The 15,284-nt window shown below is 43.9% G+C and overlaps 1 protein-coding gene across 1 annotated transcript; it reads right to left on the minus strand.

Annotated features, from left to right (window-relative positions):
- Window positions 1–520: 520 nt before the first annotated feature.
- Window positions 521–11,875, minus strand: UFM1 (ubiquitin fold modifier 1). The gene is made up of 6 exons (XM_068142466.1): window positions 11,785–11,875; window positions 11,642–11,698; window positions 11,201–11,258; window positions 4,714–4,753; window positions 4,259–4,291; window positions 521–1,813 (listed from the first exon to the last, which is right to left on the minus strand). Coding segments are annotated over exons 1-6 (258 nt in total). The 5' UTR covers window positions 11,787–11,875; the 3' UTR covers window positions 521–1,745.
- Window positions 11,876–15,284: the final 3,409 nt, after the last annotated feature.

The raw sequence follows: 15,284 nt of genomic DNA on the forward strand, positions 1-15,284 counted from the left end.
GGTTGGACTTGGTGATCCTCAGGGTCTTTTCCAACCTGAGTGTTTTTGTGATTCTCAGGACCATTTCCACATCTTCCATTTCTTCTGTACTTGACCAAATCATTGTCCTTTTCCCTCCTGCAAAATGTCCATGCTGTCTTTGAACTCAAACAATAGATTTGAGAAAATTAAGATTCCACTTGGTTCAAACAATATCATAGAATGATCACAGCTCTTTTAAAAGGTTGGGGGGGGCTTTTTGCATTTATGATTCTGCCAAAATTTCCCTTCACAGAGTGTGTTTGCAACACAAACCAGACATCCTAAATAAGTTGGCTCATCCTAATTACATTGTCGTGATCTATTAACAGAAACTGCTCACTCTGCCTTTTAAGGGCAGTGCTCTCTTGAATTCCTCCGAAGCAGCAGCTTTTGGCTTGAAATGAAGTCTCAAAGCATGTTGGTCACAAGCACGAAGGGTGGAGTCTTTAATTGCTGTCAAAATTTAATTAAGAATATAAGAGAAGAACAAAGTTTGCACTTTTTTTCTTGCATATATCTGTTTATTAAAATAAAGAACCCCCCAGAATTTTACAATCCATCTTAGGGCCGGAAAATGTTCATAGTTAAATATCACTTTCAGAAGAGCGTTTGTCTGTACTCAATTTGCACACAATCAGAAGGGCATTTTGTACTTCTGCACTGTCTGACACATTATCTGAACATCCTCCTAGAGCATGGTTATTGTACAGGACAGTTTGACAGCATTGTGACAATACTCATTTAAACAAGCACTGGAGTGCCCCATTGTTCTTTCTGTTAAAACTTAGCAGGACAGGAAAACAAAGCAACAGGGTTAAGATTTTGCCAAACACGTTCAATCACAAAGTAGATTCACCACTTCAAAACAACAAAAAGAAGGCAGCAACTTCTCTAATTAAAATACACAACTGCCAGTTAACCCTGGCAGTTTATAAACCAGAAGCATAATCTGAACACAAACATCTCGGTGAGCTCTACGCCGTTTCCCATGTAACACGCAGTTACAAAGCAAGACTTTTAGAAAGAACCAGTGTTAAGTTTACTGAAAAAGGAATGACACACTTGACCACCTCCTACACACTCCCAAATTATGCTGCATCCTTCTCAGATAGCTGTATTTCATCTGAGAAAATTAGCTCTCCAATTCTCTGAAACTGCATTTAACTTCACAATATGTCAAGCTTTTAAAGGAGAAAACACAGGTTGCTGTCTGTTGCTGTCTGAAATAGCTGCAGCAAGTTGTACAATTACTTTGGAACATATGGCAGTTATTTACCTATTTGAGTAATAAACTCTTCCCATTTCCCTTCTTTTTGAGCTTAATACTGGAACCATGTGAAAACTGCTCCTCTTAACACAGAATTAAGTTCAGGGAAAAAAAGTTGTAGCACTTAGTAGGAACAAATTCTTTGTAGCAAAACTGTAACACTGTTCCCCCTTCCATGACATAGGCTCAATGATACCCAGTAATTTAAAGATTTATGGATTGTGGCTACGTATTTATTCTTGTCCTATGGTCTTTCAGGAACATGATGTGTAACCAGCCCATCCTTCAGGGAAGAATCAGTCCGTGATTTAATGTGAAATGGAAACCTGGGAAGTCATTTTTGCTAGCTTTAAGAAAGGTCAATTTATCAGCTGCACCTGGGAGTTCCAAAATAAATAGACCTTTTTTTTTTTATTCAAGATGCATTTATCACTTATTCCAAAGCCTTCAGGGAATGTTAAGAACTGCCAACTCGATCCCTGGGAATGATCCGTAGATCCGAACCGTGCTTTAGAAATACGTTTCCTAAGCAAACAGACAAACCAGAACATGTTACCAGTCGACCAGCTAAAACGTTACCTGAACAGGCACAGACATTTAAAGGACAATAATGTTAAGTCAACGTTCAACTAACTTTGTAGCAACTCCTTTAATAGACCAGAAATGCATTTTTTTTACGTTTCCATGGGATTTCATCTTGTCACTCTTACCCCAAGGAGCTTTTGGTTTTAAATAAGAATACCAGACCCAGCGTCACCCAGTGAAACTTGCAAGCCATTGCCTTGCAAGCTTTGCATCTCTATACTTGAAGATCTGATTTCACTTACATACCATAATAATTTTAAGACCAGGAAATCAAAATTCTATTTTTTTTTAATCTTGAGATCATTCATGCATATTATTAATTCTTAATCCTCTCCTTGACTCAGTACTTATCTGCTTCTCACTTCACCACCTCAACTGTACTTGTCTTGTAGGAAGGCTCTTCACATACCCAAGTGGAAGTCAGTCTCATTTTAGCATTAGGAAAAAATCTTGGATTTTCTATTTATTACTGTATAGTCTTAATAATGACAGTCTTTTCAAGAGGACATAGTATGAAAATTACAAGTTTCTAACACTTAGCCCTCCAGAATATTTCCTGTATGTATGCAGGGCTGTCATTCAGGTTGCTAATTTTCTTCTCTTAAATGCAACATTTGAAAATGAAACCACACTGCTACAAGTGATGGATTATTTAATTACTATATGGAACTTTTCTACTCCATACTGCTACTAAACAAAGCAGGTTGCATATAATTCTGCCTTATCCCCTTTTTGTAATATCTAGCTGTTCTTACTCGTCTCTGCATTGACTTGTGAAGCCACAGTAAGTGTACTTCCCTCCCAAGCACCCCATTGCAGGAATGTAGAGTGCTCTCCTAAAATAAAGACACTTAACAATTGTTCATGAAATTAGTCTATGGAACAAAGACAGCCTTTTGCAATCTTCACTTTTCCAGCATGTGGATCAGGAAATGAGTTCAAAGGGAGGTGTTAGAAGAACCTGTTCCAGATTTAGAGATCTGCCAAGACCATATAGTGAAGAGGTCTAAAAAACCCCCTGAACACAATCTGTCACACCAGCAAACCAGAGAGCTAAACTTGTTACTGTAAATGAAAAGTGCCTGTACTGCAATGGCCATCATAAAACCCCCAAATTTTAAAACAGGCTACAGCTGCCTTTCATGCAGTTCACCTCACCTCTGTCTCTATCATTAATATCACAGTGGTTTTATTACAGTTGTGACACACTGCTCCTTGAACTATGGAGGATTTAAAATAGAAATCAATACAAGAATTAAGTGTTAAGCCTAGCTATTTCAGTTTTCATTTCCCCTGCTCCATGGAATTACATAGGAGGAACGAGAGAAAGTCATACTTGAGTACTTTTATTCAGACAGGTAGGGAAATAGTGGAACAACATAAAACCTCTGAAATCCCCAAAGATTAGTCTATGCTTCATTCCCAGATCATCTTATTCTGAGAAGTTTTGGAAGACTACAGTACCTGTTCAATCTACAGGAACTTTAATGAATGAAAAAAAACCCACCACCACCAAACCAACAAAGCAATGTAAGGAAAACCCAAAGCATGTTTTACCCAACCAAGTTTCTGAGATACCAATTAATGAGGCCCAACACAAGGTTATATCATAATCAGGTATGTTTACTGGTAAACCAAGGATGGATTTTCATCTGGGTTTTGGGTTTGGTCTAGGTCAGGGTTTTTTTTTTTTTGGTTGTTTTGTTTGTGTTTGGTTTTGTGTTGCTGGGTTTTGGGCTTTTTTAGGGAGGTGTTGTTGGGTTTTTTATTGCTGTGGGTTTGTTTTTTTTCAGTTTAAGGGCAATACCACAGAATTCTCAGGGCAATGGTATCTTCTATACTAAAAAAACCCCAAACCAAAACAAGCCCAAAAATTCCATGTGCAATCCATGTGCCTAATCTTCTATTTGCAGGTAAGATTAAGACTGTGATGAAAATATTTTGCATACAGATGCTTTGGATTTACCTGGTCCTTGATTATGAGATTATGTCATGCTACTGCTAAGCAATTCTTCAGCATTTATAAAATGAAAGAGATGTGAATTCACTGAGCACAATGTCAAGCAGGACAAATTACCATACGGATGCTTTCATTTGGGAGACAAGTAGTCCTAAGTATGTTTACTTTGCAGGATTAACACAGAACCAATCTGAGCTCCATAATACAAAAAGGAAGCACCCTTCTGAGGAAGAGAAGCAGTGTAAGTATACCTCAGCCAGCTGACTTCACAAGTTTTGCCTGAGGCTTCTTGAGTGGTCATGTGAAAATGTGGCTTTACATGTGTGTGATGGTTTAGTAGGTAAGCCACATTATTACTTTTATTATACATCTTTAATACACTTAATTGAGGTTTTTCATTCTGGGCTTCATGAGTAATAACTTACCTGCTGTTTGTGCAGGGTTTATTCCTATACCATCTAGAAAAACAAAAAATAGGGGGGAAAACAAAATAAGAGGGGAAGATCAAACAGATGTATTAGCTACCCTAAACTTGCACCTCAACAAATATAATATACCAAAGATACAATTATTACATCAGGTCTCCATGCAGCTATTTCCTATAATCACAAACAGTCTTATCACAGGAGCTAACAAGAAACCCTAGGACTAGAAAATCCAAACTATACAGCTGGACAAAACCAAATTATTAATATTAGTGGTTTAATACTTTCATCCCACACATAAGCAATTTAACTAAAGCTGTGGTATTACCAAATTCAACTTGCAGTCTGTAGAGGTTGTGAAAGAACAGACACATTTGCTTTTATCAATACTCCCTTCACTGAAACTACACTAGAAAAACTATTAAAATATAGATTAAAAAAACCTATACTCTTACCATTTGTTATAATGGCACTTGTTGCTGCAGGAACTTTGAACTATAGGAAAGAAGAGAAGGACAAAATAACATATGAAGTGTACTTAAAGCAGAAATTATATGGGGAATAAGCAGAGCAATTACAATTTTAGCTGGTTTGGGTACAAAAAACATGAGAAGCTTCCTGTCAAGATTCATGGGTAAAGCAAACTACAGGTTTAAAGTCAAAGCTGATACAACACCTCAATAGAGAATGCAAAGTTAGCAGTACTAAACAGTTCATTAAATCCAGTTATTATTATGGGATAAAATAGAAAAGTTAGGCATCTGCAAAGTTAAGAAATATTATACTAAATAGAGGAATACCTATAAAGAAGTATGGAAATGAACTTCTAAGAATTCCACTTGTTATAACAGGAATTAAGTAAGAATTATCTTGAGCTAGGCTTGGTTAATTTTGACTAATTTCCCAGCTTTCTCTCTGGCTCTATTGGGAGCTCTCCAAGTGCACTATTGCAAGACTTCACCCTAACACTTGCTTACATAAGGAAGCACTAACAGATGCACTGCATCAGATCTGCCTCCCTCCACAGACTTCTGACACAGCATTCTCCTGGAGGAACTTCCTGCTCACTGTTTGAAGGAACATTTAATCTTTGCTTTGGAAAAACTGGCTGGATGGAAAAGTGCTGGTGAATGAGAGTTAAATTCAGTTGGTGGCCTGTCACAAGCGGTGTTCCCACAGCTCAGTGCTGGGACCAGTTCTGCTTAACATCTTTATCAATGACCTGGATGAGGGGATTGAGTGCACCCTTTGTAAGTTTGAAAGCAGAAGCATTGATCTGCTTGAGGATGAGTAAGCTCTACAAAGCAATCTGAAGCAGCTGAATTAATGGAGCAAGGCCAGTGGCATGAGGTTCAAGAAGGCCATGTGCTGCATACTGCACTTGTCACCTTAGCCCAAAATACTGGGCCAGATAGCAAGAGCTGTCAGCTATTCAAATGCCTGGACACTCTTTCTGTGAAAATTTTGTTCCTAATGTCCAGTCTAAACCTACCCAGTCACAGCCTCTCTGCAACATCCTTTCAGGTATTTGTAGGCAGCAATGAGGTCTCCCCTCAGCCCCCTCTTTTCCAAACCAAATAGCCCCAGCTCCCTCAGTCGCTCTTCGTAAGATTTCTTTTCCAGGCTTTTCACCAGCTTCATTGCCCTCCTCTGCACTCACTCCAGCACCTCCACATCTCTCTTGTATTGAGATGCCCAAAACTGAACACAATACTTGAAGTGTGGCCTCACCAGAGCTGACTAGAAGGGGTCAATCACCTTCCTACTCCTGCTGGACACAGCATTTCTAATACAAGCCAGGATGCCACTGGCTTTCTTGGCCACCTGGGCACACTGCTTGCTCCTATTCTGCTGCTTGCTGATTAGAACCCCCAGGTCCCTTTCTGCCAGACAGCTCTCCAGCCACACTTCCCCAGTGCTGCTTGGGGTTGTTGTGACCCAAGTGCAGGACCTGGCATTTGGCCTTGTTGAAGCTCATCTTATTGAGAGTAGCTTTAGAACAACAAAAGAATAGCTTCCAAAATATGCATATTTACAAAAGAATCAAATTTATTTAATGGAATTAGAAGACTGTTTCAGTAGTATTTCCACAAATATAAGAAAGGGGTTTTCTAAGTATTGTATACTTGAGATATGTACCAAGAAGGCTGAGAGTTGGGGCTGTTTATCCTGGAGAAAAGCAAGCTCTGGGAAGACCTTACAGCGGCCTTCCAGTACCTGAAGGGGGCCTGTAAGAAAGACTGGAAGAGACTTTTTACAAGGGCTTGTAGTGATAGGATGAGAAGGAATGGATTTAAGCTTGAGCAGGGTAGATCCAGACTGGATATTAGGAAAAAATTCTTTACAGTGAGGGTGGTGAGGCACAGGTTGCCCAGGGAGGTCAGAAATGCCCCCTCCCTTGAGGTGTTCAAGGCCAGGCTGGATGAGGCCTTGAGTGACCTGGTCTAGTGGAAGGTGTCCCTGCCCACGGCAGGGGCGTTGGAACTAGGTATCACAGTATCACACAGTATCACAGTATCACTTAGGTTGGAAAGGACCTCGAGGATCATCGAGTCCAACCTATCAACACAGACCCCATGACTAGACCATGGCACCAAGTGCCACGTCCAATCTCCCCTTGAACGCCTCCAGGGTCGATGACTCAACCACCTCCCTGGGCAACCCATTCCAATGCCGAATGACTCGCTCGGTGAAGAACTTCCTCCTCACCTCGAGTCTGAACCTCCCCTGGCACAGCTTGAGACTGTGTCCCCTTGTTCTGGTGCTGGTTGCCTGGGAGAAGAGGCCAACTCCCTCCTGGCTACAACCACCCTTCAGGTAGTTGTAGAGGGCAATAAGGTCACCCCTGAGCCTCCTCTTCTCCAGGCTAAACAATCCCAGCTCCCTCAGCCTCTCCTCATAGGGCTTGTGTTCAAGGCCTCTCACCAGCCTTGTTGCCCTTCTCTGGACACGCTCAAGTGTCTCAATGTCCTTCTTAAACTGAGGAGCCCAGAACTGGACACAGTACTCAAGGTGCGGCCTAACCAGAGCAGAGTACAGGGGCACTATGACCTCCCTGCTCCTGCTGGCCACACTATTCCTAATGCAGGCCAGGATGCTATTGGCCCTCCTGGCCACCTGAGCACACTGCTGGCTCATATTCAGGTGGCTGTCGATCAGCACACCCAGGTCCCTCTCTGTCTGGGAGCTCTCCAGCCACTCCGACCCCAGCCTATAGCTCTGCATGGGATTGCCATAGCCAAAGTGCAGCACTCGGCACTTGGACTTGTTGAAAGCCATCCCATTGGACTCTGCCCATCTTTCCAGTCGGTCGAGGTCCCTCTGCAGAGCCTTTCTACCCTCTAATTGACTAACATCTGCCCCTAACTTTGTGTCATCTGCAAACTTGCTGATGACTGACTCTACCCCTTCATCCAGATCATCAACGAATATGTTGAAGAGGACAGGGCCCAGCACTGATCCCTGGGGGACACCACTGGTGACTGGCCTCCAGCTGGATGCGGCACCGTTCACGACCACTCTCTGGGCCCGGCCCTCCAGCCAGTTCCTAACCCAGCACAGAGTGTAGTGGTCCAATCCACAGGCTGACAGCTTAGTCAATTACAGTATCACAGTATTTACAGTATCACAGTAATTACAGTATCACAGTATCACCAAGGTTGGAAGAGACCTCAAAGATCATCAAGTCCAACCTGTCACCACAGACCCATGACTAAACCATGGCACCAAGTGCCATGTCCAATCCCCTCTGGAACACCTCCAGGGATGGTGACTCCACCACCTCCCTGGGCAGCACATTCCAATGACCAATGACTCTCTCAGTGAAGAACTTTCTCCTCACCTCGAGCCTAAACTTCCCCTGGCACAGCTTGAGACTGTGTCCTCTTGTTCTGGTGCTGGTTTCCTGGGAAAAGAGACCATCCCCTTCCTGGCTACAACCACCTTTCAGGTAGTTGTAGAGAGCAATGGTACTTCCAACCCAAACCATTCTATGAATCTATGAATAAGTACCTCTAACACATGAGGGATAGGTATCACACACTGTAAATGAAAACCTGATCACTGTCACAATAAACCTTGACATTCATGAAAAGAACTACAGATAGATAAAAACTGAAGACAGAAGTGTTTGCAATACTTTAAATTTACATTTTTAATATATAGTCTGGAAGACAAACAGAAAAAAATCGAAACTAACCTTTGACAAAGCACTGTGATTGAAATCTGATATTTAAGATGACCATTCTATACCATGCTGCAGCTCTACTCTTCTGGTGGAATTCTGATCATTACTTGACCAACCTTCCAAGACTCTGAAAAGCAACTCAACAGAAACTTGCTAAGGCTAAACACCTGAAATCTAAATCCTGTTCTGCTTCAAGAATTTTAGTCACTGAAAGCATAATGCACTTCTCTGGAGACCAACAGACAACTTTGTCCAAAATCCAGGGCTACATTCTGATCTTTTCCTGCTGTGTTTCATAGAAGGTATTGTGAAACTGATGACTGAATTGAATATACTGCTTAAGTTAATGTTATACTATGTAGTTCAAGAGGAAAAAACCCAACACCAAAACCCAAAACAACACCACATTTATATATGACAAATATTCTCTCTCATTCTTTTCAATGTCAGTTCACAAAGGATACAAGAACCTTCATTCCTGGGGAAGAGTCTAACAGCCTTTTTTTGCTCTCTGTTTACAAAGGATTTTGCTCTGCCTAGTCACCTAGAAATGTAAAGAGCTCAGTGCTGATGGAGAGTGGTCTGAGGCCAAACAGCAAAACTCCCATGGATGCTCAAAAAACCCCCATCAACTAGAAGAGTGGTTTGGTAAATGTGAATACTTAACTAATGAATTCTTCTCTAAATCTATTTCACAGAAGACCCTACCACCAACTCACACTGTGCTTCCATGAGTAGGCCAAGTTAATACCTTTGATGGCAACCCTCCCACCAGAAGTGGCTCCCTTACTCTTGGTGTCTCTTCAGTCCCACTCCAATATTTCCTGGAACAACTCCAGTCTATTAGACTTTTCAGTCTAGGTTTCTATGCATGGGTTTTGTAGGCACATCTGTAGTTGTTGAGATTAAAAAAAAAATAGGGAAGAAATATAGTAAAAACCCCAATTAAATTAATAAGTATCTTTACAAGAGGACACAGTCTCAGGCTGTGCCAGGGGAGGTTTAGGCTGGATGTTAGGAAGAAGTTCTATACAGAGAGAGTGATTGCCCATTGGAATGGGCTGCCCAGGGAGGTGGTGGAGTCACCATCATTGGAGGTGTTCAGAAGGAGACTTGATGGGATGCTTGGTGCCATGGTTTAGTTGATTAGGTGGGTTGGACTGGTTGATAGGTTGGACACGATGATCTTGAAGGTCTCTTCCAGCCTGGTCTGGTCTAGTCTATTCTATAGGATTTATTATTCTGTATGTTGTTCAAGCAAAGTTACAACAAACAAAAAAATCCACGCATCCCTCTCTCATAAGCTGTGTTTTCACTAAGAACATCTGTCATGCAGTGCTACATAACACTAGCAACATAAGAAGATTCAAGACACAAACCCCATTATCCTTCCTATTTATTTATTTTCTTACAATTCTAATGCTCTAACAACTGAAACCTTAAGCAACCCAAAACTTTTGCAAGCTTTCCTAAAAAGAAAGAAAAGGAATTGCAGGAATGGGCTCTCAGCTGAATCCGCTTGCTAATCAGATACAACAACAACAACAAAAAAGCCACCATGTATCTAGCACTTTACTGTTTACATAGTGTGGCCAGCAGGAGCAGGGAAGTCATTGTGCCCCTGTACTCTGCATTGGTTAGGCCTCACCTTGTGTACTGTGTCCAGTTCTGGGCCTCTCAGTTTAAGAAGCACATCGAAACACTTGAATGTGTCCAGAGGAGGGCAACAAGGCTGGGGAGAGGCCTTGAGCACAATCCCTATGAGGAGAGGCTGAGGGAGCTGGGATTGTTTAGCCTGGAGAAGAGGAGGCTCAGGGGTGACCTCATAGCTCTCTACAACTACCTGGAAGGTGGCTGCAGCCAGGAAGGGGTTGGTCTCTTCTCCCAGGCAACCAGCACCAGAACAAGAGGACACAGTCTCAAGCTGTGCCAGGGGAAGTTTAGGCTCGAGGTGAGGAGAAAGTTCTTCACCAAGCGAGTCATTGGTCATTGGAATGTGCTGCCCAGGGAGGTGGTGGAGTCACTGTCCCTGGAGGTGTTCAAGAGGGGATTGGACATGGCACTTGGTGCCATGGTCTAGTCATGAGGTCTGTGATGACAGGTTGGACTTGATGATCTTTGAGGTCTCTTCCAACCTCGGAGATACTGTGATACTGTGAATATTTCTTAATCTGAAACAAACAGGATGCACCTCTTCAAAGACATTACATAGATGATTTAGGCACCTACTGGTTTTGGATTCCACGTGAAAGATCAAACATCCAGAAGTCCAAGAACACCTTATCCATGTTCTACTCACTTGTCTTTGTTTTTTTCAACCTAGCCCATATGTCTAAACTCAGTACCTCCTATAGTCAAAAGCTGTGCATCTCCCAAGTAAGAGATTACTGAAACTGAACACAAGAAGAGTTTAAGGATTTCCTGAATGATTCTCGAGATTTTTCTGCATATTCTACCCAAGCAATCTGAAACATTAAATATTCAACAGCAGTATCTTTTAGTTATGCTCAGTGTCACAAATGATATCAAATAGTTTAATACAACTGCAAAGACGAATAGGAATGGCATCAATACCCCTGCTCAATGTGTAAGTTGTGCAAGAATTGCTAAGTTTATGATTCTGAAAAGTCTTAGCACACCTCCACTGACAACAGCAAGGCTTGTGTCCACATGTATCTAAGGAGAGCATTCTTTGGGCAAACTTCTGCATTCAGGAATGCTCAACAAGTTAAAAAACGTCATCACTTTCTACTTACTTCTTCTGCAGCAAACTTCAAGACAGCTGTGAAGGGGGTACTTTCAGGCACACTTAACCTGAAATTACAACACAGGTAAGCATGAGACTACTGACAACCTGAAAAGCAACATTAAATGCTATTAAACTACTAATTAAAACTTCGGTTTTACCAATGCCAAGAGCGTGCATGTAATACCTAAGCTCTAGTTCAAAGCCTAAGACAATACATGGCAGTAGAACAAGTAAAAAAATCGCTGATAGGCGAGTGAAGAACGGTAACCCGCCTCTCGTTTCACACCGAGGGGACAAACTGCTTTTTCCCCTCGTGCAAAAGGCCTGCCACGCTGACCACTAAATGCCACTCGACTTAGGAGCCCCTCTGTTGGTGCTGCTGCCGGTTTCCACGGCCTTCTCGCGTCACAGAGACACCGCAGCATCCTCGGCCCGCCACAGCACTCACACTTTGTAGGGCAGCCGCGGATCTGAGGTAAGCGTCACTTTAAAGGTGACCTTCGACCTAGGGAGAGTGAGGGGATAGCATCGGGTTAGTACTGGGAGAAGGGAAAGAGAGGGGAGCAGAAGAGCGTGAGATTGCTCACTCACATGATGCTTCCGAGCGCCGCCGCTCTCCAGCGACACGTCAACCGCCGCGCGGCGCCCGATGGGGCCTTCGCTGCCCCTTCCGCCTCTTGAGCTGTCGGCGACGCGCCTGACTGCAAAGGAGAACACAAAATGCCCTGCCGATCACTGTGGAGGAGAGAGTGAGTGCATTTTGTCCCCGTGCCTGACTCTGGCGTGGGGAGGGGAGAGGCTGAGGGCTGCGCTAGTCGCACCGGAGAGCGGCAGTGGGGATTTCTAATAAGGCAGTGGCTTTGGCTGTTTCGTGTCGAGGCAGGACCCAGGTACTGAGTCCCTCACGTTTCCGTAGGCGTCGTGAAGTGACGTCCGGGTGGCCCTGGAGGGGAGCTGAAGGGAGCGTGGTTGGTCCGGGCCGGACGGAACCGAGCGGGACCCCTGAGGGCTTGTCGGGCAGCGGGCCGAGCGTGGCTGAGGGGCACGGCCGGTAGCGGCCTGCGCGCCTGACAGCGGGCCGGAGGCGTGAGGCTGTTGAACAAAGATGAGCCCCCCTTCTTTTGGTTAAATACCAACAAGGGGTGTCTGAGTTTAAATGAGGGCTTGTAGGCAACTGCGGAGGTACGTGTGTGTATATCTGTATCCCAGATGTGTGTCATGCGGCAGGACTGGGCCGTAGTTCGTCGTTAGGTTTGGTTACCTGAGGTTTCCAGGCGCTGTGTCGTCCTCAGAGATGTTCGGCAGGTGTTGAAGTTACGTGGTGGAAGACGGATGCAGATACACACGGGTTCCCACTGTTTGCTATCCACATCTTCCTTGCGACGGGGGTGCTGGAGTTCGAGTTCTGTTTGGATAGTGATGGGTACTCCTATGGCAGAAAGCCAGCAGTTCCCAGCTGTGTTATCTGTGACTTTTTAGTGCCAAACTGCTTGCATATTTTCAGCAGTTTCTGCTGTCTGCAGGAAGATCAGCTTTCGATCAGCTTTCACTGCAGGCTGGGGTGCTTGTTACTTTATTAGAATAAACCTTTATTAGAATAAACCAAACCAGGTTGGAAGAGACCTTCAAGATCATCGTGTCCAACCCATCAACCCACCCAAACAGCTAACCCATGGCACCAAGCACCCCATCAAGTCTCCTTCTGAACACCTTCAATGACGGCAACTCCACCACCTCCCCGGGCAACCCATTCCATAGTGCAATCACTCTTTCTGTATAGAACTTCTTCCTAACATCCAACCTGAACCTCCCCTGGCGCAGCCTGAGACTGTGTCCTCTTGTTCTGGTACTGGGTGCCTGGGAGAAGAGACCATCATCAGCCTGTCTACAACCTCCCTTCAGGTAGTTGTAGCGAGTGATAAGGTCACCCCTGAGTCTCCTCTTCTCTGCTTGCCACACTGGTCATGGCAAAACATTTTGTTGTGTTTTGTTTAACTGGGGTCTCATTAGGGTTAAGGTAGATATACAAAAGGCAGCTGACACATTGATGTAATGAATTTCTTACCTAAGGACTGGCTTAGTGCCCAGCTGTGGAATGCAGCTTTTTACCCTTGTGTTGCTCTTAGTTGGGCATGAAAAAAAAAAATCATAAACCAAGAAGAAATTCACTTGCAGCTTGTACAACAGCATTAATGTTCCTGCATTTGTGTTGCTGTGTCTGCCTTCCACAACTGTATCACATTGGTGGCTCATGCTCGTTTTGTAATCCATTAACGATCTCATGTCTTTTTCACCTCCCTCCTTCTGAGACATTACACCTTGAGTTAGAAATAATAGCCACCTCTGAGCATGTACCCTTGCATTTTATGTAGTTAAATGTCATCCCATATTTACTCTTGCCCTGTTCAAAATGAATTACTTTTGCATGATGTTAACCTGTTTATCTTGATTTAAGTAAAGCATTTGACGCTGTCTCCCACAGCATCCTTGCAGCTAAGCTGAGGCAGTGTGGTCTGGATGATCAGGTAGTGAGGTGGATTGAGAACTGGTTGAAGGGAAGAAGTCAGAGAGTTGTGGTCAATGGGACAGAGTCTGGTTGGAGGCCTGTATCTAGTGGAGCCCCTCAGGGGTCAGTACTGGGACCAGTGCTGTTCAATATATTCATCAACAACCTGGATGAGGGCACTGTCAGCAAGTTTGCTGATGACACCAAACTGGGTGGAGTGGCTGACACCAGAAGGTTGTGCTGCTATTCAGCAGGACTTGGACAGTCTGGAGAATTGGGCAGGGAAAAAATTAGTGACGTTTTACAAGGGCATGTGTAGAGTCTTGCACCGGAGAAAGAGCAACCCCATGTACCAGTGTAGGTTGGGGTCTGACCTGCTGGAGAGCAATGAGGGGGAAAAGGATCTGGGGGTCCTAGTGGATGGAAGGTTGACCATGAGCCAGCAAGGTGCTTTTGTGACCAGGAAGGCCAATGCCTTTCTGGGGTGTATTAGAAGGGGTGTGATCAGTAGATTGAGAGAGTTTCTCCTCCCCCTCTGCTCTGCCCTGGTGAGGCCACATCTGGAATATTGTGTCCAGTTCTGGGCGCCTCAGTTCAAGAAGGGCCTGAGGGAACTGCAGAGCCACGGAAATTATTAAGGGAGTGGAACACCTCCCTTATGAGGGGAGACTGAGGGAGCTGGGGCTCTTCAGCTTGGAGGAGACTGAGGGGTGACCTCATTAATGTTTATAAATACATAAAGGGTGAGTGCCAAGAGGATGGAGCCAGGCTCTGCTCAGTGATGCCCAATGACAGCACAAGTGACAATGGGTGGAAGTTGAGGCAGAGGAAGTTCCATGGAAACAGGAGGAAGAATTATTTTACTCTGAAGGTGATGGAACACTGGAACAGGCTGCCCAGAGAGGTTGTGGGGTCTCCCTCTCTGGAGATACTCAAGACCCACCTGGATGAGTTCCTATGTGACCTGGTATGGATGATCCTGCTCTGGCAGGGGCGATTGGACTAGATAATCTCTTGAGGTCCCTTCCAGACCCTAACATTCTCTGATTCTGTTTGATTTATACAACTCTGTTAATGTGTTGCAATTTTCTGTGCCACAGTTATTAATGTAGATCTGAAATAAAAGACATCATTCTAGAACTTAGTTTCTTGCATTTCACTCTAATGTCTTTGCCTCTGCAGGAAATAAGTGCACCCAAATATTTCTGCTGCTGAAGCTGGACTGCTTCTTGGATCCTAATTTACTTGGTTAAATCTAGTTTGAGTCTGTGTGCTGTAATGCTGAGAACAGTCTAAATCTAGACCAGGGTAGTCCTCTGAACTGAGCACAGGGCCATAATCAAGACTTTGGACCAGGTAGAGGCTCAGTTCAGGGAACTGATTTCACAAAACACCAAAAATTGTCTTTTGTATAGTTTGCATCTGGTTAGCTTCCTGAACCAGCAACAAAGAAGGACATGAAATGTATCTGGCAGGCAGTGATACCATGCTTCACCTTAAGTCAGCTTAAGGTGCTGTGAAGCCGTATTCTGAGTATGTATCAAGAGTTTGATGGTAGTTCCATTTTAGAGCCAGCTGGCATTGG

Source organism: Melanerpes formicivorus, unplaced genomic scaffold (genome assembly GCF_026170545.1).
Source record: "Melanerpes formicivorus ecotype bairdi unplaced genomic scaffold, bMelFor1.0.p_v2 SCAF_1, whole genome shotgun sequence".
Taxonomy (NCBI): domain Eukaryota; kingdom Metazoa; phylum Chordata; class Aves; order Piciformes; family Picidae; genus Melanerpes; species Melanerpes formicivorus.